The following is a 23,614-nucleotide window of genomic DNA, read 5'->3' on the forward strand; positions in this document are numbered from 1 at the left end:
AATGCAAAACCTCCGCCCCCACACCTGGCTCCGTGGAGCCTCCTCCTAGAAGTTCCTCTTTTTCCTGCTGGAATTACTGTGCATTATTTTGTCACTTTTTCCCTCTCGCTTGAAGGTTAAAGGTAGGTTTCCCCGGGACGCACAACTACGATCTGGTGCACAGAGAACTAGCAGCGCGGGTCCTGCTGCGCCCCCGCCCCCCAGCACGGCGGGGCCGCAGGGCGGGACCGGGAGCTGCTCCTCCAGGAGCGGCCGGGGGCAGGGTAGGGGCAGGCGGGCAGGCGAGGGGCCGGGCCCCTCCGAGCGAGCGACACATGCGGGGACAGGCGGAGCTCGGGGGAGACCCCGGGCGGGGGCAGGAGGGGACTTCCTCCCGGCTTTTCTGTTCTAGTCACAGAGCCCAGTAAGTAGAAACCGTGGAAAACCAGCGCGCACTGTAAAGGGGAGGGGCACACACGGGCAAGGCCGGGGCGCGAGCGCGGGCGGCGGCGGGCGGCGGGCGGCAGGCAGGGGCGCGCGGGCAGGGGCGGCGGCCCGGGCGGGCAGGGCGCGGCTGCAGGTCCTGGAAGTCGGCGCTCCCCGGGCGCGGCGGCATTGCGGCCCCGTCGCGCCGGCCACCCGGGCGGGGGCGCTTGGGCAGGAGCCTCCGGGGCGCCGCGGGGCGCGAGGGCGCAGCGGCGGGGCCGGGCCGGCCGGCGGCGGCCTGGCGTCCACGGCCCGGGCCGTGGGGTCCGAGTCGAGGCCCCGGGCGGCGGCGGCGGGCGCTCACAGGAAGAAGTCGGGCGCGCCCTTGGGCCCGGCCTGCGGCGGCGAGGCGGCGCGCGCGAAGCCGCCCGCGCCCCCGGGGCCGGCGCGGCCCGCCAGCTTCTCGTACTTCTCCTTGTACAGGTCCCGCTCCTTGGCCAGGCGGCCCAGCTCCAGCTTCAGCTGCTCCACCTGGCTCTGCAGCTGGCACTTCTCGCTCTCCAGGATGTGCCGCTGCTGCACCCGCTTGAAGCGGCACGACTGCGCGTAGCCGCGGTTCTTGAGCGTGCGCCGCTTCTGCTTCAGCCGGATCACCTCCTCCTTGCTGAAGCCGCGCAGCTGCCGGTTGAGCTCGCGCACCGACATGGACACCAGCTGGTCGTCGGAGAAGCGCTCCTCCAGCCGCACGTGGGGGCCCGCGCCGCCGTGGTGGTGGTGGTGGAGCGCGCCGTGGTGCGCGCCGTGGTGCGCCGCGTGGTGGTGGTGCGCGCCGTGCGGGGGGCCCGCGCCCACGTCGTCCGCGCCGCCGCCCGCGAAGCCGGGGCCCCGGAAGGCCTCGTAGGCCGCGGCGGCCGCCGGGGGGTGCGCGCCGTGGTGGCCGCTGCCGAGGAGCGCCTCCACCGCGTCCTCCGGCGTCAGGTGGAGCGCCTCGGGGTGGAGCGGGTGCTGGTAGCCGCCCATCCAGTACAGGTCCTCCAGCGCCGGCTTCCCCGGGGCGCCCCCGACGGCGCCGGGGCCCCCGCCTGGCGGCGCGGGGGGCCCCCCGGCCTGCGGCGCCCCTCCGCCCCCCGCGCCGCCGCCGGCGCCCGGGCTGGGCGCGCAGAAGCTGGGCGAGGAGGGCACGGAGGAGCAGGGCGTGCTGAGCGGCGTCGAGGACAGCGAGCCGGGCGGCGGGCGGTGGCACAGGCGCTCGGCCTCGGGCGGCTCCTTCTTCACCTCGAACTTCATCAGGTCGAAGTCGTTGACGTACTCGATGGCCAGCGGGCTGCTGGGCAGCTCGGCGCCCATCGCCAGCTCCGCGGCCATCGCCCGGGGCCCGGCCCCCGCGCCCCCGGCTGCGCCCCGACGGGCGGCGGGGGGCGAGCCCCGGGCCTCCCCCCGCTGGCCGCCCGCGGACGGCGGGCCCCGGCGGGCGCGGGGGGCGCGGGCCCGAGTTCGGCGCCGGCCAGCCCCGGCCCCGCGCCCCCTCCCGCGCGGCGCGCCCCGGCTCGGCCCCCGCCCGCCGCCTCCCCGCCCGCCGCCTCCCGCGCCGCCTCCCGCCGGCCCCGCCTCCCGCGACTGGCGGCCCCGCCGCGCGCGCCCCTTTATAGAGCCGGGCGCCCGGGCCCGCCTCTGCGCGGGGGACGCCGCCCCCGGGCCAATCGCAGCCCGGGCCCCGCCGCCCTCATTTGCCTATCCCCATGGCAACCCCGCAGCCCAGCTGTCAATCTCTTGCGCGAAGCGCGGTGGGGAAGGGGCGGGGAAGGGCCGGCCGCCGAGGAGGGGCAGGGCCCTCTGGTGGCCGCCGCGGGGGACTGCACGGGCCGGGGCCGGGCGCGGGGCGCGGGGCCGGCCCACGACGGGGCGGCGGGAGAGGCCCGGGAGAGGCCAGGACTCGTCGGTGCCTCCGCCCCGCGGCCGCCGGGCTCCCCCCGGGCTCCCCCCGGCCAGCGGGGAGGCTGCTCGCAGACCTTCTCGGTGCCCTCCCCGGGTGCCCACGCGCGGCCGGGTTCCGGGATGCGGTCAACGACGGGCCCCTGCGCCGGGGGCTCCACCGTCGGGCGGCCCGGGTCCAGCAGGATGTGCACACGGGCCCGGGGACAGGGGCGCAGTGGCTGCGGGGTCCCGAGCCGCAAGGGCCCAAGGGAGCTGGAGGGTGGGGGCGCGGGGCGCAGGCCGGGGAGCTGCCCAGGACGCCACGTGACCCTGCGGTCATCAGATGGTCACGGCCAGCAGCCTGAGGGCCCGGCTTGCAGCGGCCGCTGTCCGGCGACCAGGAGTGCTTTCTTTCGCCTTCTTCCGGGCCCCTGTCCTGCAGCCCTGCAGCTTGATGACCGCCAACTAAGCAATTAAATCTGCAGTGTGACCATCTGTGCCCAGGGAGAAAAGGTGGGAATGACCCGTGCGGGAAGGCCACCGCCGGGAAAGTGGGAAGTCACCGGGACGGGCGGAGCGCTGGCCGCGGGCGCTGGCCGTCCAGCACCTGCACGTTGCTCTGGCCACGGACGTCTGTTATTTCCTAAGAAAACCGTCCCACGTTTGGGCGGAACACCCACCCTCCACGCCCAGGCTGTGGGCGCCCGTGCCCTCCGCCGTGCCCCCCGTGCCCCTCCGCAGGCCGTCCCAGGGAGGGCAGGTGTCGCTGGCCGCCAGGCCCGGGCCCCACAGCAGCGGCGAGGCGCTGGGGCCGAGCCTCTGAGGCCCCGTCCGGCCGCGAAGGCAGAGGCTCTGCACCGTTCCCCACACCGCACCGGTGGACCCTGGGCCCAGCCTGGCTCCAGCGGAGCTGACCTCGCGCAGGCCTTCTGGGCCCGGGGCCGCAGCCCCACCCCTCCCGAGAGCCGGGACCCACATGCCGCCTTAGAGGCACAAACTGCCCCCCTGAACCGTCCCCTGACCCTGCCACCAGCCCGCTGTCCCCGCCGCCCTCCCACCCAGGCAGCCAGGCCCAGGGAAGCGGCAGCGCTTGCCCAGAGGCCACCCTCAGCAGCGCAGGGCCTGGGTGCTGACCACTGCCCCAGGGCCCGTGGGTGGGAGGCCCAGGCAGCGCCCACGTTGTGGCGGGACCCTGCGTGGGCTGTGGAAGGCCCAGGCCCTGGCACTGCCCCTTGGGACCAGGGGCTCCTCTGGGCACTGCACCCAGCGTGCCTTCCCAGGCATAGGGGGAAGGGCGTCGAGGAGAAAAGGAGCGAGCGCCCCGGCCCCACCTGGCCCCACCTGGCCCCAGCTCCAGCCGGCTTCGGGCCTGCCCCGGGTCCCACAGCCAGCCCGGGGTGTCGGGGAGCCTGGGTGGAGGCAGGAGGCTCCTGGGGCTGCAGCCGGGGGCCCACCAGGGGCCCCCACCCTGAGGGGCGCAGGACGGCGGGCGTGGCTGAGGGGGGCGGCCCGCGGGGAAGCCCCGAGCCCCCGCCCTCGCCTCCCGAGCCCTCCTTGTGCTCGGCCTCCCCCAAGCCGGGGGGTCGGGTCCCGAGTCTGTCCTGGGCCGGCAGAGGCAGCCCGCCCCCTCCCCCCCTCCCCCCACGCCCGCGGCCCCCACGGAGGGGCTGTGCCGGCACCTGTCACCCGTTCGCTCACTCCGCTGGGGGCTGCGGGGCGAGGGCGCTGAGGCAGACCAGCAGCCAGGCCGCGGGCGCAGCGGGCGGCGCAAGGGGGCGAGGCCGGGCGCGCCTCCCCGGGGCCACGGGGCAGGTGGTCACGTCCCCAGCGCCGTGGACCGGCCTCAGGGGCGCCTGGCCGTGGCTGCACGTTCCCGGCACCCGGGGGTCTGTCCTTGCTGGCGCAGGAGCCCCTCGCAGCGGGCTGGTTCCTCCAGGGCTCCGCCGCCTCTCTCGCCTCCAGGCCCGCGAGCCCCTCCCTGTCCCCCACGGCCCTGGGGGGTCCCGGCCAGGCTGGATGGGGGCTGGGTCCCGGGTCAGACGCCTGGGGGAACCCACTCCCTCCAGCTGGCCGCCGGGCCCCTCCCCCTCAGAAGCCCCGTGTCCCGGGCCAGGCTCAGTGCTGGCGCTGTGGGGGTCAGGGAATGACCTGGGGCAGGGGTCCAGACACCCGAGAGGAAACAGGCCCCCCCGCCAGCGTGGCCCTCCTGAGCCGCCCTACGGTGTCTGTGGGCCGAGACAGGCGCCTGCCCACCCCAGGGCGGGTCGTGCTGTGGGAAGGCGTTGTGGGCAGGGCCGGGGGGACTGAGGACGGGTGGCTTGGCTCACGGGGGTGCTCTGGGCAGGGACCCCGCTGCTGTGGGGGAGTCCCGGGCACGGCCTCACCTGGGGGCTCGGCTGGGGAGAACCCGCCCCCAAGCCCACTGGGTGGGATTCGCCTTCTGGGGTTGGGGTGACCGCTCTGGCTTCGGGGGAGGCGCCCAGGCCAGCAGGAGGGCCTCCAGGTGGTGAGCCAACACGTGCGCGCGACGCCCACCGTCCAGCGACACTCAAGGGGAGGGGCCCCCAAGCTGTGAACCAGGAGGCAGGTGCGGGCGGGTGGGGGGTGAGGGGTGAGGAGGGAGGGCGCAGGGGAGGGGGCCCTGGCGTAGCAGCCGAGGCCAGGGCGAGGCAGGTGCCCGGGGTCCGTGGCGCTGCGTGGGGTCGAGGGGTCGCGGGGGTCAAGGGGCCGCGCAGTCGTGCCGGCCTCTGCACCGCCCACCTGGCAGGGGCCCTTCGCCCAATGCAGGGCCGCCTCCCGGGAACCGGCCGCAGCAAGGCCGTGGAGGCTGCGTTCCCTGTCCTGTGAGGGGCGGGGGGCAGTCAAGCAGGTACAGATGCCCGGGCTCCACGGCCCCCTCAGCCCTGTGCCCGGGGTTCTCCTGGGTGGGCTCAGCTGAGCTCCAGCCCGTCCCGGGGGCGCCCAGCAGGCGGCAGGGCAGGACAGGGCGGCGGGAGGGCTCAGCCCATGGGGGACGGGGGACGTGTCCCCGGTCGCCCGCTCTGGCCAAGCCCACTGCTCGTGGGCCTGCGGGGCCAAGGCCGATGGCCCCAGGTGGAGGGGGCACAGGCCCACCAAGGCTGCAGGACCACTGAGCAGAGGGCAGGTGGGCAGGCTGCCCCCAGGGCCCAGGCAGAGGGGAGCAGGCCCCGGGCTCTGCCCGCGCCCCGACACCCCAGAGCACACAGGGTCGCAGGTGCGGGCGGGGATGGCAGCCGGGCCTGATGGGGTCAGCGAGTTTCCGGGTGTGGCTTGTGGCCTGAGTCCTCGGGGCGAGCCTTCACTTCCTGCCCCTGCGTGGCCAGCAGCGTGTCCACTCCCCTACGAGCACGGCAGCCTCCCGCCAACAGCCTCTGGGCACGAGGGAGGCGGCGGCCGTCACCGGCAGTGCTGCCCCTTCTCCTGGGGAACAGGCGGGGGGAAGGGAGCCATGGGCCCGGAAGCCACCGTGCCAGGAGGACAAGGGCCCTGGCAGAAGACCCGACTGGAGCCCGAGGTGCTGGCACTGAGTAGGGCAGGGCTGGGCTGGAGGCCCGAGAGCACAGGCACGCTGGGGCGCCTTGTTATGCGGCATTACCGGGGCACTAGCTAACTGACACAAGGTGGAGGCAGAGGCAGCCCAGGAGAGGGGGCTCCGGAAGTCGCGAGTTCCACCGCCCGCCCCTGGCCTTCCCAGAGGCACCCTTCGGCCTCGGGCCCCCAGGCCACCCCATGGCAGGCAGAGGCCCTGGGGCGTGGGAGCGCGTTTCCAGGCAGCGGCAGTCAGGAGATGAGACCAGACGCGGGCAGAGCCTTTATTGCTGAACACACGGTGCCCGCCCGGGGGCAGGGCCGGTGCCTCTCACTGGACCGGAGCCCTGGGGGCAGGCCTGGGGGGAGCCTGGCCCGGGACAGCCGGGACAGGGGGGCAGGGGCTTGTCCTGCTGAGGACCTGGGTCGGGGGGCCCAGCGGCAGGGAGGAGGGGAAGGCCCTGGCGCCCACCTGGCACGGGGGGCCGAGGGCCCAGTGGGCAGGGCGGGGACCCTCCTGGCCCCGCGGGGCAGAGCGGCGGGCAGTGCCTCCTTCCACTCCAGGGACGCGGTCCAAGGGGGTGTGGGCTGCTCCCCGCGGCCCTCACAGGCGAGGCTTGATGTGCAGAGGCTTCCCTGGCAGAGAGGAGCAAAGGTCGGAGGTCAGGCCCCGCTCAGGGGGCCAGGGGGCCACCCCCAGCAGCTCAGGGCCTGTAGCTCAGGCTGGGGCAGCCCCTGGGGCGAAGACCGCACCTGCCCACCGCTGTCCCTCCAGAAGCCCCACCCATGGGCGGGTGGGGGGGCGGCGGGCCCAGCCTCCCCTGGGAGCCGCCACAGCTGCAGGCGGAGCTATAAATACCCAGCGCAGCCGCGCGCACACGTGCACAGCACACTCACACCTGCGAACTAGGCGCCAGACGTGCGCGCAGTGGCGCTGAGCTGCAGCCCAGGGCGCCGGAGCGGCCGGCGGGCGGCGCGGGCTCTGACCCGGCGGGAGCAGCGGGCCCAGCTGCCGGCCTGAGGACGGGGGCGCCTGCGTGCCCCGCTGCCCTGACAGCCCCCGGGCTGTGCACGGGCCTCCTGCCGGACCACCCACCCTCCTTCCCCCAGCGCCCTGGGCCCCTCAGGACCCGCGTCCCCACCCCTCTGGCAGGTGCAGCCTGGGCAAGGCGTGAAGGAGGCCCTGGAGGGGCCCCGGGGTGGGAGGCCGGCAGGGCAGGCCTGGGCCCCGCACCTCGCCCGCCCTCCGGGGCCCCTAGCCCAGGGGCCTGCGGCCCGAGCCGGTTGCTGTGTCCCTGACCTCGCGGGCCCCACCGGAGAGGGCGCGGTGCCCCGGCCAAGCAGGCCTGCCGCTGGCTCTCGCCCCTGCAGCGAGGCCCCTCGCCTGCACCCACCCAAGCGCGCGTTTGAGCGTGCTCAGCGGAGCTGTTGGAGAAGGCTGTAGCCAGCATCTTCCATTAACGTTATGACCGTGAAATATGACAATAAAATGATAGCCGTATGGTCGCAAATTTGCAGCCCGCCGAGCTGCTTGGGGTTTATCGTCACTCAAACGCGCGGAGAGCTGTAAAATGTTTACAGAAAGGGTCGTTTGCAGCCATAAAATCCTCTTTTCTCTCCTAAACAAGGCTGAGTGGAGCCATTTGCCGAGCCCCGAATGTGCGTCGGGGGGGAGAACATCTGTTCTCTGCAGGAGCCCGCAGTGATCTTCTCGAACAAATTAACAAAAATGGGTGCTTTCTAATTAAAACAGTCCTCGGCGGGGGCGGGCGGCGCGGGCGAGGCCGTGGCTGCCTGTGGGCGCAGGTGTGCACACCTGCCCGCCCGGCCCGCGGCCCCTGCAGGCCCCGCCCGGAGCTCCCGTCTGGTGGGCCTGGGCTGCTACCTGAGTCCTTGGCGGGGGGGCTCCTGGGGGCGCGGGCGCGGGGCTGGCCGCGTGGGCTCGGCGAGGACTGCAGGGAGATGAAGGAGGGCAGCTTGGAGAGGCCGCTGCAGCCTGGCCCGGCCGCGGCCTCCTCCTCCGGGAGGGCCAGCTCCTCACGGTGCGAGGCGGCCACAGGGGGGGATGGGCAGGGGGAGGGGGAGGGGGAGGAGGGGCAGGAGGAGAGGGAGCGGGACGGGGCCGTGGACGACAGGGGGGAGGCGGAGGCCGAGGCCGAAGGGGCGCGGGCGGGGGAGGCGGGGGCGGCGGGGGAGCCAGGCGTCGGCCTGCTGGGGCGCTGGGTGGCCGAGGACTTCCTGCGGGGGAGGGAGCAGAGCGTGAGTCGCAGGCTGCGGGGGGCCGGGCGGGTCCTGGGGCCGCCCTGGACAGCAGGGCCCGCTCCAGCAGCCACGGCCCTTCCCGCCCACTCGGGGGCTCGCACACTCAGGGCGCCGCACGGGGGAGCCCACCCGCCCCCGCTGCCCGGGAGCAGCCCCTGGCCCTCTGCCCTGGGCTCGCCCTGCAGCTCCCCCGTCCCCGTCACCTGGGCCCGTGGCCGGTGGAGGCTCTGCTCCTGGGGGAGGAGTCGCTGGGCTCCGGGGCTGGTGGGGTGGCCACCCGCCGTGCTGGGCGCTTCTTGCTGCGGTGGAGCAGCTGGCACCGGGTGCCGCGGGGGCAGACGCCCCTGCGCGAGAAGTCAGGACACAGCAGCGTGTGCTTCTTCTTGCACTGTGGGGAGAGGACAAGGTTGGTGAGCGGGCAGCGCCCTCCTGCTCCCCCCAGGGGGTGGGTCTGACCTGGACCCCTGCCCCGCCCACCTCTAGGGTGCTCTCAAGGCCTGGCCCCCACAGGCCCCTTGCCCGTGCCCCCAGCAACCTGCAGAGCCTGTGGCTCCCCAAGGGTGCCAGGGCCTGGCTCTGCCCGCCGACGCTGCCGGCCCCCCAGCGCCCCCCACCACGCTCTGCCCACAGCGGCAGGTGGGGGAGTCCTGGTGCGGGTCGGCTGAGGCCAGCACAGCCCGGCGCTCCCCGTCCACGCCACCTGTCACTGGCTAATTATACCCGGGGGCACACCAGCCGGCCGGGGCTCCACGAAGAGCAGCCTGCAGCTCCGCGCCGTGGGGACACGGGGACACGGGGAGGGGACATGGGGAGAGGCCCGGGCAGGGGCCTGGCATGACCTCGCCCGATGCCCTTCAGGCTCCCAGGTGGCCTGCTCTCCCCCGCCGCCCCCTGCAGCTGGTCTGGGGTGGCCTTGGATGGCTGCCACACTCCTGGCCGAACTGCCCACCAAGTTAGAAGGAAGCCACAGGGCCAGGGGCCGGGGCATCAGCACGGCCTTGAAACCCCTTGCTCGCGGCCAGCAGCCTCTCCGGGGAGCCTCTCCTGAGCCGGGGGTCTCGCTCTGTCCCCGCACCCTCCTAGTCTGGAGAAGGCCTGGGTCCCATTCTCGCCCCCGTGCCTGGCCGCTGGCCGCAGCGCTGGGAGCCGGCCGCAGGGTCGTGACAGGCTGGGGCTGCGGCCGAGCACTGGGGGAGCACCCAGAGCACGCCCACCAGTGGCCGCCCACTCCTCCCCTCGTCCCTCTTGGGGTCTGTGAGCCCCTCCGCGCTGGCCGAGGCGGGGGCCTGAGAGCCCAGTGGTCCCCATGGGTGGGGCCTCCTGCTGGGGCCTGAGTGTGTAGGGCGCGCACACGAGCCACGGCGGGGGTGGCCCAGCACAGCCCTCAGGGCAGGCGGGCAGCAGTGGGCGCAGAAAGCCCGGCTTGGAGCTGCCCCCAATGGGAGCGCGAGGCCCCGGTGGCTGCTGCGCGTGCAGCTGGCCAGCACGGGGACGCAGGGCCGCCCTCGCCACTCCAGAGCCGCGCCGTGAGGAAAGGTGCGGCAGCGCGTCCTCCGTCGCGTGCTGCCGTTTCTCTCTGCTGGGTTAGATAAAGCACGTTACTGGACTCTTCCCCTGCTCCGTGGCTTTCCTCGGGACGCTCCTGGGCTGGTCGGCACCCGCCACCCTCCTCACCTGCGCTAGTCTGGACTTAGCTCTCCAAGGAACAAACCGCCCGTCTCGAACCACTCAAGAGCCAGGGGAAAGTCAAAAGACGGAAGGAAGTGTTCCAGGGGACACCGGACCAACAGAAACTTGGTTGGGCGAGTTAATATTACACAAAACAGACTTTAAGCAAAAAAGTAAATGGACTGTCACTTCCTAGTGATAAAAAGGTAAAGGACAATGCTTCCACACCTGTGCGCAATAACAACGTACCTTCAATATGTAAAGTAAAAACCGCAGAACCTCAAGGAGAAACAGACACATCGGTTGCCACGGTGGGAAATTTTAACCAGCGTCTTTCAATAATTGATGGATCAAGTTGGCCAAAAAGTCAGCAGGGGTGCCGCCTTCTTGAACACGTTAACGCTGTAAACCAGCGGAACCCAACAACGCTTAAATTGCCAAGCTGGGTTGCATGGGCACACGCAACCAACAGCTGCAGAACGTACATTCTTTCAAGCACATGCAGAACAGTTACTAAGATGGAGCCCTGCCAGACCTAGTGAGTCTCAATGAATTTCAAAGGAATGACGCTCATCTAGACCGTGTTCACTGATAAAAAACACAGACCACCCAAATCTCCAGAAACCCTCCGCATATTCGGAAATTAAGAAAGTCACTACTAAATAATTTGTGGGCCGAAGAAGTAATAGAAATTAAATATTGTTTAAAACCAAATAATAATGGCAAAATAACCTATTAAACTTGTGGAATGCAGCTAAAGCAGTAGTTGGAGGGAAACACATAGCTTTTAGTGCTTACATTGGGAAGGAGGACCTATCAAGAACACGGGGGTGGGGGGGAGAGAAGCAGAATGAAGCCAAAGAAAACAGAGGGAACAAAATAATAAAGAGAAATTTATGAAATGCCAAACGTGCAAAACAAACCAAGAGAGCCAAAAGTTGGTTCTTTGAAACTACTAGTAAATTTGACTAATAAGATTAAGAAATGGAACATAAAAACAACATTAGGGATGACAAAGGGGTCATAGTTGTAGATGCTGCAGATATCAAAATGATATTTAGTAATATCAGGGGATATCCTGAACAAACTTTGTCTATAAATTTGAAAACATGAAATTTAACATATTCTAGAAAAACTGACAAGAAGGAAAATAAAACTTGAGTGTTCACGTAAGGATAAAAGGAACATGAGTCAGTAATTGAAAAACAAGGAAAGGAGGAGTGGACGTAGCTCAGTGGCCGAGTGCCTGCTCCGCATGTAAGAGGTCCGGGTTTCAATCACCTGCACCACCTAAAGTAAATAAATGTTTAAAAATAAGGAAAGCTCCAGCCAAGAGGGTTTACGACATGCATGATCCAGCATTCCCAGAACTATCCAACAGAAGAGAAAAAGAGAACCCTGAAAGCAGGACGGCCTAGGGGCGCGTGAGGAAAGAACACGGAGGCGACGCTCACTTGCGGACAAGGAGGCCGGAAGCCGGGGCAGAGTGCAGACAGGCCCGGGGGTCGGACCGCGAGGCACCAGGAGCGCTGGGCGGGCCTTGCCCGCAGCCTCTGTGCAGAGCGCAGCACCTTCAGGCTGGAGGCAGCGGCTACAGCGTCAGCTCAACAGGCAGGGAAGGACGTTGACCAGCCCCACATCCAGGCCGGACGCACACCCCAGCCCAGCTCTTAGCGCCTGGGTGGAAGGCGCCGCCCAGAGCTTCAGGAACCTGCCAGCTGGCGTCACACACCCAGGCCCAGGCTGCAGCGTGGAAAAACGCCAAAGAAGGGAACTGCGTGGACGCAGATGACCCGTACGCGGAGAGAAGCAGCTAAACTCCCAGGGGATCACGGTCACCCTTCAACCCTCTCCCAGCCGCCCCAGCTCAAGCCCTCCCTCCAAGCCTGACCACCACGTGCCACGTGGGTGCTGGGCCTGCGCTCAGGGTCGGGACCCCGCGGCCTCCGACGGCTCTGGGTGCGGCTGCTCAGTACGCTGCGCGGTGCTGGAGTTGGCGGAAGCTGGGTGAAGGGCGTATGGGACTCTGCACTATTTTCACAGCTTTTCTGTGAATGTAAAATTTCTACAAATAAGCATCTTATTAGGAACAGTAAGGGAAGAGGCCCCAGTGCCGCACAGAGCAGCGAGCGAGCAGGAGCAGGAGCAGGAGCAGGAGCAGGCAGGAGCCCGCACGGCTGGAGGCCAGGGCAGGGGCACAGCAGAAAGAGGGGGCAGGGGCTGCGGTGGGCCAGGGAGAGGGGCAGGAGCTGTGAGTGGCAGAAGGAAGACAGCGGGGGGCTCCCCGGGGAACAGGCTGGCGGCGGATGGGGGGCAGGGAGGAGGCAGAGGGACGCCAGGCTCCTGCCCAGGCCAGTGGAGAGCTCCGCCCACCCGGGGACAGAAGCCAGGAGCACCGGGTGAGGACCCACCTCCAACCTGATGGGGCGGGGCTGAGTCAGCACCAGACACGCCGCGCGGAGCCCACCCGGGGCGGGGGAGGCCCGGCAGCGGCCCCGGAGGACGGGGGGAGGGTCCTGGCAGGCTTCCTGTGCTGGAGGAACAGGGCCAATGGGCAGGCGTGGGGAGCTGGGCACGGGGAGAGGGGCAGCCCCGGGGCCAGGAGGCGGGGGGCCCGCAGCAGGGAGGGGAGGCCAGGCGCAGGGCAGCAGGGCCGCGGAGGGGGCAGGGAGCCAGGGGTCAGGGCAGTCCACGGAGGGCGCAACCTGCGGGAGGGACGCTGACAGGGCATGACCCACGGAGAGGACGACCCACGGGAGGGACACATGGGGGCGGAGCCGACAGAGGGTGGCCCACGAGCTTGTGCTGGGCTGGGGTCCTCCGTCTCAGGATCTGGAGGAAGGGGCCTGTGACGGTGCAGGAGGGTGGGAAGGCCCCGCGCTGCACCCTGAGCACCGCCTGCTGGGAGAGCCCAGCTCAAGGGCCTGGCAGGGGCAGCACCGACCACGCCAGGCGCGTCTGGAAAGGGAGAAGACGGGACGCACCGAGCATGGGCCAGAGGGCGAGAGAGGGAGAACCAGAGGTCAGGCGGGGCGGCCGCCGAGCTGAGCGCGGGGTGGGGGGGACGCGCCCACCCGACCAGGGGACCACGGGAGGAGGGAGCGGGGAGGGCACAGCCGGCCTCCCGGCCCCGCCACAGGGGAAACGCGGAGGAAGGGCCCCGAGGCAAGCCAGGACGCTGCTGGCACCTGCACGCCAAGACATGGGAACCCTTGGCGCGACAGACCCATTCCTGGGGAAAAACAAGCCAAGATGGCATGAAAAAGAAACAGAAGCGACTCCTGTTCCCAGGGAGACGGGGCAGACGCACTTTCCCCCTTCCTCCTGCTAAGTGTAACAAAAACGCCCACCTGTCATGTCGAGCAAACAGAGCGGCAGAGCGGGCAGGGCCCTTGTGTGGCCCTCGGCCCGGCCTGAGCTGGAGGGCCTGACCACCTGACACGCCAAAGGCCACCGCCAAGAGGCGGCCCGGAGAGAGAGCACTTTCAGACGACGGCAGCCACGCCCACGCCCCAGCGGGGAGCCCGCGCGTGGCCCAGGCTGGGAGCGCCCGCGCTGAGCCGCTGCTCGAGGAGGCTGGGGGAAGGCGGGCTTTCCCCGCCGCCAGCACGCGGGCCCTGTGGGGCCACGGGGGCCTGGACCCCCGCCCCGAGGACACAGAAACTCCACGCGCAGGGGTCAGCAGGGCCGACGGGACCTGGGCGGGAGGCGTGGCAGAGGAGGCGGCTTCAGACAGCCCGAGGAGCACGGGGCTCGGCACGGCCAGGTTCCAGGTAAAACGCACTCGTTGACTCCGAGACTGCTCTCTCATGAACTGTAACAAACGCACAACAACGACACGTGGGGTTGAGAACAGGAGCCGTGAGGAAAAACGCATCAGGTGTAAGGTACGACCACACTAGGAACGTTTTGAAGGGGTTCTTTTGTAATCTGTAACAAATGTTCCCGACCACTGCCAGGCATGGTGGAGGGATGATGTAGAGGATGATGACGTGCGCATGGTTGTTCCGTAAACTCACAGCTTCTCTAATAAAAATACCGGGAAGCGGATGTGGCTCAACCAGTTGGGTGCCCCACCCGCCACGTGGGAGGTCCCAGGTTCAGGTCCCCCGTGCCTTCTAAATAAATGTTTAAGAAAAATACACATATGTCCTCAGGCCAGTGATGGGCACAAAACTTCCTATATATATATATACACACACACATATATATAAAATTAAAAACCACTTGTCCTACCAAGAACCAGGACAATCCCAAACAGAGGGAAAAAAGGCATTCAAGTCATGCCCACTTGGAGATGACAGAAAGGTGGGCACCTGCCTCCCACATGGGAGGTCCCATGTGCCTCCTAAACAAAAAGAAAGCAACGAGCAAGCAAATGAAAACACCAACTCAGGGGAGGCACTGGGCTCGGTGGTTCAGCACCAGCTTCCCACACACGAGGTCTCGGGTTCAATGCCCAGCCTCAGTATCGCAAAAAATACCCCAAACAAACAAACAGAACATTATAGGAAAGCTTGTTAAGGAAAGTAAAAGGATGAAGATTTATCATGCAAACTTTCATTAAAAGCAAGCAAGAATACTCTATGATTGCATTACTATGAACCAAACATATTGTGTAATATACTGTGTGATTAAAAAAAATTTTAGGTATCTAGAAAATTTTATTGAAAAATGTATGTTTTTTAATTCAAATACGTTTTCTTTTTAGTTTTTAAGTGTTTATATTCCCAATTATAAAATGTACAAAATAAAGTTAAAAAAATAAAGAAAAAGAAAGCAAGAGCAGGACTGGCCTTATTAGTGTCAGTTAAAGTAAACTTTGGGGAAACGGATGTGGCCCAACCAATCGGGCTCCCACCTACCATACAGGAGGTCCAGGGTTCGATGCCCAGGGCAAGCTGGCCCACGTGGAGTGCCAGCCTATGCTGGAATGCCACCCTGTGCCTCCCTGCATGGGAAAGCTGCCCAGCACAGAAAAGCCACCCCGCACAGGAGTGCCGGCCGATGCTGAGAGCTGGCACAGCAAGATGACGCAACAAGAGACACAGAGGAAAGAAAAAAAGAAGACACAGCAGAACAGGGAGCTGAGGTGGCACAAGAGAGTAATTGCCTCTCTCCCACTCCAGAAGGTCCCAGGATCGGTTCTCAGAGCTGCCTAATGAGAATACAAGCAGACACAGAAGAACACACAGCAGATGGACACAGAGAGCAGACAATGGGGGGAATGGGGTATATAAATAAATAATCTTAAAAAAAAAAAGAAGAAGAAAGCAAAAGGGTAAAATCTTCATGACCTCGGATTTGGCAACAGATCCTTAAGATTTTGACATAAAAAAACGTAAGCAACAAAAGAAAAAAAACAGATAAATTAGACGTCAAAATTTAAAAAAAACTTGTGTATTATAAGACATTTTCAAGAAATATTTGCAAATCATTTATTTGATAAGGGTTTTATATTCAGGATGTATAAAGACACTTACAACTCAACAAGAAAAAGACATAAAACCCAATTTAAATTCGGGACTTGGAATTGTCCTAAATGATATTACAGGGACAGATGCAGGACATTGGGTTATCCTGCTATAACCCACTGGATGGACTGGGGGAGAGTGTGAACTACAATGTAAACTGCTGTCCATGTGGTGCAGCAGTGCTCCAGAATGCATTCACCAAATGCAGTGAGAGTGCCACGGTGATGGGGGAGGTTGTTGGTGTGGGAGGAGAGGGGGTGGGGGGTGGGGTATATGGGAACCTCATATTTCTTAATGTAACATTTTTTGTGATCTATGTATCTTCAAAAAATACAATATATTAATTAATGATAAAATTCTAAAAAAAAACAATTAAAAAATGAGCAAAGGACTTGAATATACATTTCTCCAAATAACCAATAAGCACAAGAAAAGATGTTCAACATTACTGGACATTAAGGAAATGCAAATCAAAACCACAATGAGAAGCCACCTCATAACCAAAGGGATGGCTATAATTGAAATAGCAGGAAATAAGTGTGGGGAGGATGCTGAGAAACTGGAATCCTCATACATTGCTGGTGGGAAGGTAAACGGTGCAGCCACAGTGAAGTCTGGCAGTTCTACAAAAAGCTATGCATGCACTAGCACTTCTACTCCTGGGTACACACCCAAGAGAAATGGAAACATGTGCTCCAAAAGAATGTTACACATGAATGTTTACAGCAACAGTATTCCTAACAGCCAAAATGTAGAAACAACGGACATGTCCATTAACAAAGGAATGGACAAAGAAATAGCAGTCCCTACATATGAAAGGGTATTATGCAGCCATGAAAAGCCATGGAGTAGTGATACACACTGCAACTCGAATGAACCCTGGAAACATTATGCTGGGTAGATGGTCACTGGTAGGATTCCCGTTACACGAAACATCCAGAAGAGGTACATCTAGAGACAGAAAGCACACGGGGCAGGGCGAGGGAAGAATGGGGAGTGATTACTTAACGAGTACAGAATTTTTCTGGGGTAATGAAAATGTTTTGAAACTAGAGAGAGGTGGTCGTTGCATAACACTGTGACTACACAAAATGCCATTTAAAAAGGCTAATTGTATGTTAGCCTTTTCATGTTAGCTAATTGTATGTTATGTGTAGTTCACCTCAACAACAACAAAAGAAACCGACAGAACTGAAAGGAGAAATGGACAAGTCCACAATTACGGTTGGAGACTCCAACATGCCTCTCTCAATAATCGACAGAATAACTGGACAATCAGCGCAGATACAGAGGACCCACATGGTCCACCCAGCATCGACGGAGACCTCCCCAGCGAGGGCCCACGGAACACGCCCCCAAACAGACCACGAGCGGGGCCATCACACAAACCTCGAGAAACTCCAAAGGACAGAAACCATGCCGGCTGCTCCTCACCACGATGGACTCAAACTAGAAGCCAATAAAGAAAGATAACAGAAAACTCTCCAAACACTTGGAAACTAAACAACATACTTCTAAATAATCCATGGGTTAAAGAGCACATGCCATGGAAAAACAAAAACAAAAAACAGAACTGAATAAAAATGAAAACATACCATCGCAAATCTTGTGGGACACAGCTAACTAAATTCATGCATTGGAAAAGAGGAAAACTTTCTTGAATCAATAATCTAAGCTCTCACATTAAGAACCTAGGGGGAAAAAAAAAAGCAAACCCAAAGCAAGCAAGAAAGAAAACCAGTAAGAGCAGAAATCATGAAACTGAAAATAGAAAAATTATAGAAGACCAGTGAAACAAAGAGCTGGGTTCTTTGAAAAGATCAATAAAGTTGACAGACCTTTAGCAAGACTGACAAAGAAAAAAAAGAGAAAAGATACAAATTATCAATACTGAGAATAAAACGGGTCACTACAGACCATGCAAACATCAAAAAAATAATTAGGGAATACCTAGAACAATTTCACACACATGAATTTGACAAGTTAGATGAAACGGATAATTCCTTAAAAAACACAAACTAGTGGAACTTACCCAATATAAAATACATAATTTAAATAGCTCTGTAACTATTAAGGAAATTAAATTTGTAGTTAAGAACTCCCAAAAATAAATTTCCTGGCTCAAATGGTCTCACTGGAAAATACTACCAAATATTTAAAGTAGAATAACATCAATTCTACACAGTCTCTTACAGAAAATGCAAGAGGAGGGAATACTTCTCGATTAATTCTATGAAGTTAGTTATTACCCAGATAACAAAACCATATCATGTCAGTGCAAAAAACTTAAAAACAGCAACCAAAAAACCCTACACACCAGTGTCCCTCATGAATATGATGCAAAAAGCCTTGACAAAATATTAGCACGCAGGGTTCTGCGAGACATTTTTAAAAAGCTACGTCATGGCCAAGCGGGGTGCACTCCAAGGGGCAGGGCTTGTTCAGCATCAAATAATCAACCAGGCGAATCCACCACATTAACAAGCTAAAAAGGAAAAACACAGGATCAGGCAATGGGTACAGAAAAGGCACCCGACAAGTTGAATACACATTCATGGTAAATCCTGTCAGAAAAATAGAAATAGATGGGAACTTTGAGAAAGAGCACCTGCAAAAAACCACAGCTAACAATATACTTCATGGCGAAAGACTAAATACTTGGTCTGCCAAGAGGAGGAAAAAGGCAAGGATGCCTGCTCCTGATCTATGTGGTGTTGGGAGCTTCCACCGTGGAGGAAAGCAAGAGAAGGAACTAAAGGCACAGAGGTTGGAAAGAGGAAATAAAACTGCCCCGGTTTGCAGATGACGTGGTATTTTATGCAGAAAATCCCAAAGGATCTACCAAAAGAACTACCAGGACTAACAAGTAATTTCAAAAGGGTTGCAGGATACGAGAATAAACATAAAAAAATCAATTGTATTTCTATACACTAGCAATGAAAATGGGAGTTCCCAAATTACAGTATAATACTGTTGACAATAGTTAAATAAAAGTCAAGTACTAATAGTGTTGACAATAGTTAAATAAAAGTCAAGTACTGAGCTGTAAATCTAACAAAACCGTACAGGGCTCATATGCTGAAAATGACAAAATGCTGATGAAAGAAATCAAAGGAAATCTAATAACAAGAGACACATTGTGTTCATGGACCGGAAGCCTCAGCCTAGGAAGGATGTCACATCTCCCCAAATTGAGATACTGGTTTAACGCGATTCCTATCAAAACCCCAGCAAGGAGGAGTCCCGCTTCCAGGATGCCAGCATGAGGATTCCTGTGGCCCCCTCTCCAGAGAAATAAGCAGAGCTGGAGGAGCCTGTGAGAACCGGTCCCTGAAAGCACCTGGAGGCCGCACCACGCGAGCAGCACCTTTAGAAACACTCCAGGACTCAGGACAACGACCTGACAGCCCTGGAGCGGCTCGTGTCTGCTGCTAAAGTTTCCACTACAGACCCAAGGAAAAGAAGGTCCTCGTGCTTCTGTCTGTCTGGGTGTGGAAGCCAAGACTGAATGAGGGATACAGGAAATTCTAAAAACACGGGGAAGCGGAAATAATCTTTGCAACTCAGAAATACACTTAAAAACAGAAAAAGCCACAAAAACGACTCAGTCAGAACAGGCGCTATCCCCTCCATCCCGCCCCGGCTCAGCCTGGCGATTCTCCGAGGGGGTGGGGTAGGGTGGACTGTGGGGTCGCTTCCCCCGGCTGCAGTCCAGGGTTACCTGCTCTCGCCAGCATGGCTCATCCCGGCCTGCTCCGGGCTGAAGAGGCAGAGTTCCTGGTGAGTGTGGCTCGAGGTTGGGGCTGCCTGCCTGCACCCTGCCTCCACCATAGGCCACCAACCCACCGTCACCCAGAGAAGCGGCTCAGAGGGCCCAGGGCAGAGCCGTCCATAAAAACAGAGCTCTGCAGCGACAGGGGAAACGCAAACCAAAACCACTCTTCTTGCTCTCCTCTTCTCAGCTTCTTTAATAAACATAGAGTATATAAAGCAGTAATCATGCTAATGTATTATTGGGTTTATAATGCATATAGATATAATACGCATACCAAGAGCACCAAAAGGCAGAAGAAGGAATAGAGATATATGAGTAACAGTTCTAAATCTCACTAAAATTAAGACAATATAACTTTGAGGTAGATTCTGGTAACTTAAGATATATATGGTAAGCCACAGGGCATCCACTAAGAAAGTAACTTAAAAAAAAAGTAGAAAAAAAATCATTAAAGGGTTTAAAATGGTATACTAGGAAGTATTTACTCTTTGCAAAAGCAAGCAGTAAAGGAGGAATAGAGGAACAAAAAAAGACATGAGATGTAGAAAACAAGTAAAAAGGTAGATGTAAATCCAACTATATGACTATCATTAAACATGAACGGAACAAACAATACAACCAAAAACGAGAGGTGATTAGACTGTATTTAAAAAACAAAACACAACACCCAAAACAGTATACAACCATACGCTATACACAGAAGACATGCTTTAGATTTAAAGGTACAAATAGGTTGAAAAGTGAGAGGATGAAAAGATATGTCATGCAAACAATAACTCTAAGTAAATGGAGTAACTGTACAGATAGAAGACAAAAGAGACACTGTAACAAAAAACTATTGCTAGAGATAAAGAGGGACATTTTATAACGATAAAAGAATCACTCTGTGAAGAAATTACACCAATTTTAAACATGCATGCACTAACAGCAGAACTCCAAAACACATGAAGGAATTTTGCCTTGACAGAATTAAGGGAAGAAATAAACAATTCAACAATAATAGCTGGAGACTTCTATACCTCTCTTTCAATAAAAGAGTAAAATACTTAAAAAATAAAAGACTTGACCGAAATACACCAACTGGACCTAAAAGGCATCTGCAGAAGCCTCTGCCCACAGCAGCAGCTCACGCTTCTTTTCAAGGGCGCTGGGACATTCTGCAGGACAGACTGCCTCCACGCTAGGCCTCCAGGAACCACTGAAATCACGAGTGGAAGTGGAAGTGGGAAGCTGTAAGAACACTGGGAAATTCATGAATATGTGAATTTCTACTACTAAATAACTAATGGGTCAAAGAAAAATATCACAAGAAAATTAGCAAATACTATGAAGTGAATGAAAGATGAAACAACAAACCCAAAATATGAAATACAGTAAAAGGAGAGCTGAGAGGAAAAGGTATAGCTACAAACGCCTAAGTGAGGGAAACTGGTTCAATAGAAACACCAGTATCACTGCATTTTTGGTTTGTAACTCTACTTTTTACTTCCTACAGGACCTAAAAGGTAAAACGTAATGATAAATCAGTGGTTATGGACTTGAACATATAATTGTGATGAGAACAGCATACAGGCGGAGGAATGGAGGGGTATAGGAGCATGGTTTGTGTATACTACTGATGCTAAGTTGGTAGCAAAGCAAATGAGGGCGCGGACGTGGCTCGAGCGGCTGAGCTCCCGCCTCCCACACGCGAGGTCCCCGGTTTGGTTCCTAGTGCCTCCTGAAAAAAACAAAGGCAACAAGCGAAACAAAGGAAGGAGCCACTCAGGGGAGCCGATGTGGCTCAGCGGCTGTGTGCCGGCTTCCCACACACAAGCCCAGGCTCAATCCCCGGCCCCCGGGACCCCCACAAAAAAGAAGCAAATGAGATTGTTATAGACTTAGAGTGTTAACCACAAACCACAGAGAAAACAGCAGAGCGTATGCAAGCCCATACAGGCAGAAAGCGGAGTGCAGGCTGCGGGGGGCAGGAACGGGAGTTAATGCCCACGGGTGTGGCGTTTCTCTCTGGGGTACGGGGAAGTTATAACGGTGGCTAGCAGGGGCAGTGCCGCAGCACTGTGACTGTGATCAATCCCACTGGACGCTACGTTTGGAACTGGGAGGTTTATGTTCTAACATTTATATATATATATATGTTTCACAACTTAAAAAAAGGAGATAAAGAGAAACTAAAGAGACAATGACAATTAAATGCAATACATGATTCTGGACTGGATCTAAGAATAAAAGAGAAAAGGTTCAAAAGGCCATTACTGGAACATAAAAAAAACTAGAATATAAAGTGTAAGATTTTTATCGACGTTAAATTTCTTGAACTTGATAACTGCACTTAAGGTGATGACACAAGTGAACGTTGTTTGTAGGAAATGTACGTGGAAGTATCACGTGTATAAGAATTATGCTGTTGTATGTTCTCAAAGAGAGGAGCAAGAGTCAAGTATGTAGGCAGTGCCTAATTTGAAAGAAAAAAAAGAATTATGATGTGTGCAACCCGCTCTCAAACATTCAGAAGATAGACAGATGGAGGGAGGGAGGGAGGAAGGAACGGGGGAGGGAGGAGCAAAGGTTAACGGTGGGTCTGGGACCTGGGGGTAGGTGATGCTGGAGTTCTCTGTATGGGGTTTGTATTATTTTTTTGCAACTGTTCTGTAAGTTTGAAATTATTTCAAAATAAAAAGGGAAAAATCAACTGTATTTCTAAATTCTAGCAACAAACAGTCTGAAAATGAAATTAAGAAAATAATTCCATTCACAATAGTATTCAAAAGAATGAAATATTTAGGAATAAATTTAACAAAAGACGTATTGGTAGTTTGGAGCTGTATGCAGCCCAGAAAAATCACGTTCTTAATCTACTTCTCTGGGAGTAAGCCCACTGTAAGTAGGACTTTACTTTTTGGAAGTCCCGGGGATTAAACCTGGGACCTTGGACGTGTGAGGCAGATGCTCAACCACCGAACACACCTGCTCCGCCAGGTTCCTGAAGAGGTTGCTTCTCCTAAGCCGGTCCTCCTCAGTCAGGACGCGTCTTCACTCTGGCCCTGCAGTCCTTGGTGGGAGGAGTGAAATTCAGGCACAGAAAGAGGAAGCTACGGCAGGAGCAGCTCGGAGGACAAGGAGGGCCGGCCAGGCCCCACGGGCCGCGGGAGCCCAGGATCAAGGGTTGCTGCGGCCGCCGCAGAGCGCCAGGACAGCACCTGCACTTGGACTTTTTTAGCTTGAAAACTGTGAGCCAATAAATCCCCTTTGTTTAAGCAGGCCCACTGCATGGTGTTTGCTTGAGCAGCCAAAGTGCGAGATTTGTTCACTGAAAATTACAAAGTACAAATGAGAGAGGCTGAAGACGGACGCCCCGGCCTATTGGCCGGGCTGGGCTGGGGCTGAGGCCAGCTCTCCTCAAGTGGCCCTGGAGGGCCCACCCCATCCCTACGAAATCCCCAATCTGACCCGCCGATCCTAGTATTTATACAGAAATGCATAAGGCCTAGAAAGACTAAATAACTTCAGGAAGAAGAAAGCTGGAGAACTCACGACCTGACCAGTCCTGTTCAGGCAAGAAAACACGCTTTTAAGAAGTGTGGTAACGGGCTGTCACCGTGAGCACGCCGACGGAAGCACAGACGAGCGGCACGTGGAAGGTGGCGTGGACCAAGGGGCGCAGGGGGCACCCCAGGGTTGTGACCTGCAGTGAGGGGCTCACGGCCTCAGGCGCCCCACGGACCCCTCCCGAGTGCGCAGGCCGTGCGTGCGCAGGCCTTGCGGGGAGCCCTGCAGCCCGCGGGGTCCTGGCGGCAGAGCAGCCCAGGCCGGGCTCTTCCCGAATCGCAGGCACCAGGGCCGGGGCGGGGGCAGGAGGCCCTGGCTGGAGGAGGCGAGGGAGAGGGGCTCGGGCCGGGCCTGAGGACAAGGGTGGCCCCGAATGGGGCTTCTGGGGAGAGCACCGGGTGTCGTCCGTCCTATTTGTCTAGTTTCCCTCACATTCCAGACTTTCAAAATTAGATGCAACGCGCCGGGGCGGGGGGTGGGCAGGAAGGTGAGCGGTGCTGACTGAGGGGCGCAGAGTGGATGGGGCTCAGAGGGACCTGGGGGACACCTGCGCTGCTGGGGGGACCGGGAGCGGGGAGGCAAACATCTACGTGGAGCCGAGCTCCCCAGTGCGGCCGAGGCTGTGAGCCGGGGGCTGCCCTCCGGGTGCCAGTGAAGAGCCGCCCGCGCCGCCGCAGGGCACACGCCTGTGCAGGGGCGCCGGGTCTCGCCCCGCCCAGGAGGACAGAGCTCCAGCCGGCCCCGCCCTGCCCCACGGGCACAGACGCTGCGGGCAGCTCCTGGGAGCCCCCGCACCCCGCCTCCTGGGAGCCCTCCCGTGCGATGCCCTCCCCGAGTGGGGGCCGGACCTGGTGGCCCCCTGCCGAGGCCGCACAGGGCAGGCGCAGCGGGCGGTCCCTTCCGAGGCCGGGTGGTGGGCGCTGCTGCCGCCCTGCCCACTGGCTGAGCGCTCACCTGCGCTGAGGGAGGCCGGCCGCCCCAGGAGAGGCCCAGGTGGCAGGGAGCCGAGCGGAGGGCC

General features: G+C 59.8%; 2 protein-coding genes across 2 annotated transcripts in view; both read right to left on the minus strand.

The window, feature by feature from the left end:
• Nucleotides 1-765: 765 nt before the first annotated feature.
• MAFA (MAF bZIP transcription factor A) lies at nt 766-1,779 on the minus strand. The gene has a single exon (XM_012523127.2). It carries the CDS (start codon nt 1,768-1,770, stop codon nt 766-768), a length of 1,005 nt encoding a protein of 334 aa, XP_012378581.2. The 5' UTR covers nt 1,771-1,779.
• A 4,349-nt stretch (nt 1,780-6,128) lies between these two features.
• Nucleotides 6,129-23,614, minus strand: part of ZC3H3 (zinc finger CCCH-type containing 3) — a 77,172-nt gene continuing 59,686 nt past the window's right edge. The window contains exons 10-12 of the mRNA XM_058276116.2: nt 8,334-8,518; nt 7,754-8,106; nt 6,129-6,504 (exon numbers count right to left, since the gene is read on the minus strand). Of these exons, the coding sequence (XP_058132099.1) occupies nt 6,473-6,504; nt 7,754-8,106; nt 8,334-8,518 (570 nt within the window). The 3' untranslated portion in view covers nt 6,129-6,472. The remainder of the gene's footprint in view (nt 6,505-7,753; nt 8,107-8,333; nt 8,519-23,614) is intronic.

Source organism: Dasypus novemcinctus, chromosome 14 (genome assembly GCF_030445035.2).
Source record: "Dasypus novemcinctus isolate mDasNov1 chromosome 14, mDasNov1.1.hap2, whole genome shotgun sequence".
Lineage (NCBI taxonomy): Eukaryota > Metazoa > Chordata > Mammalia > Cingulata > Dasypodidae > Dasypus > Dasypus novemcinctus.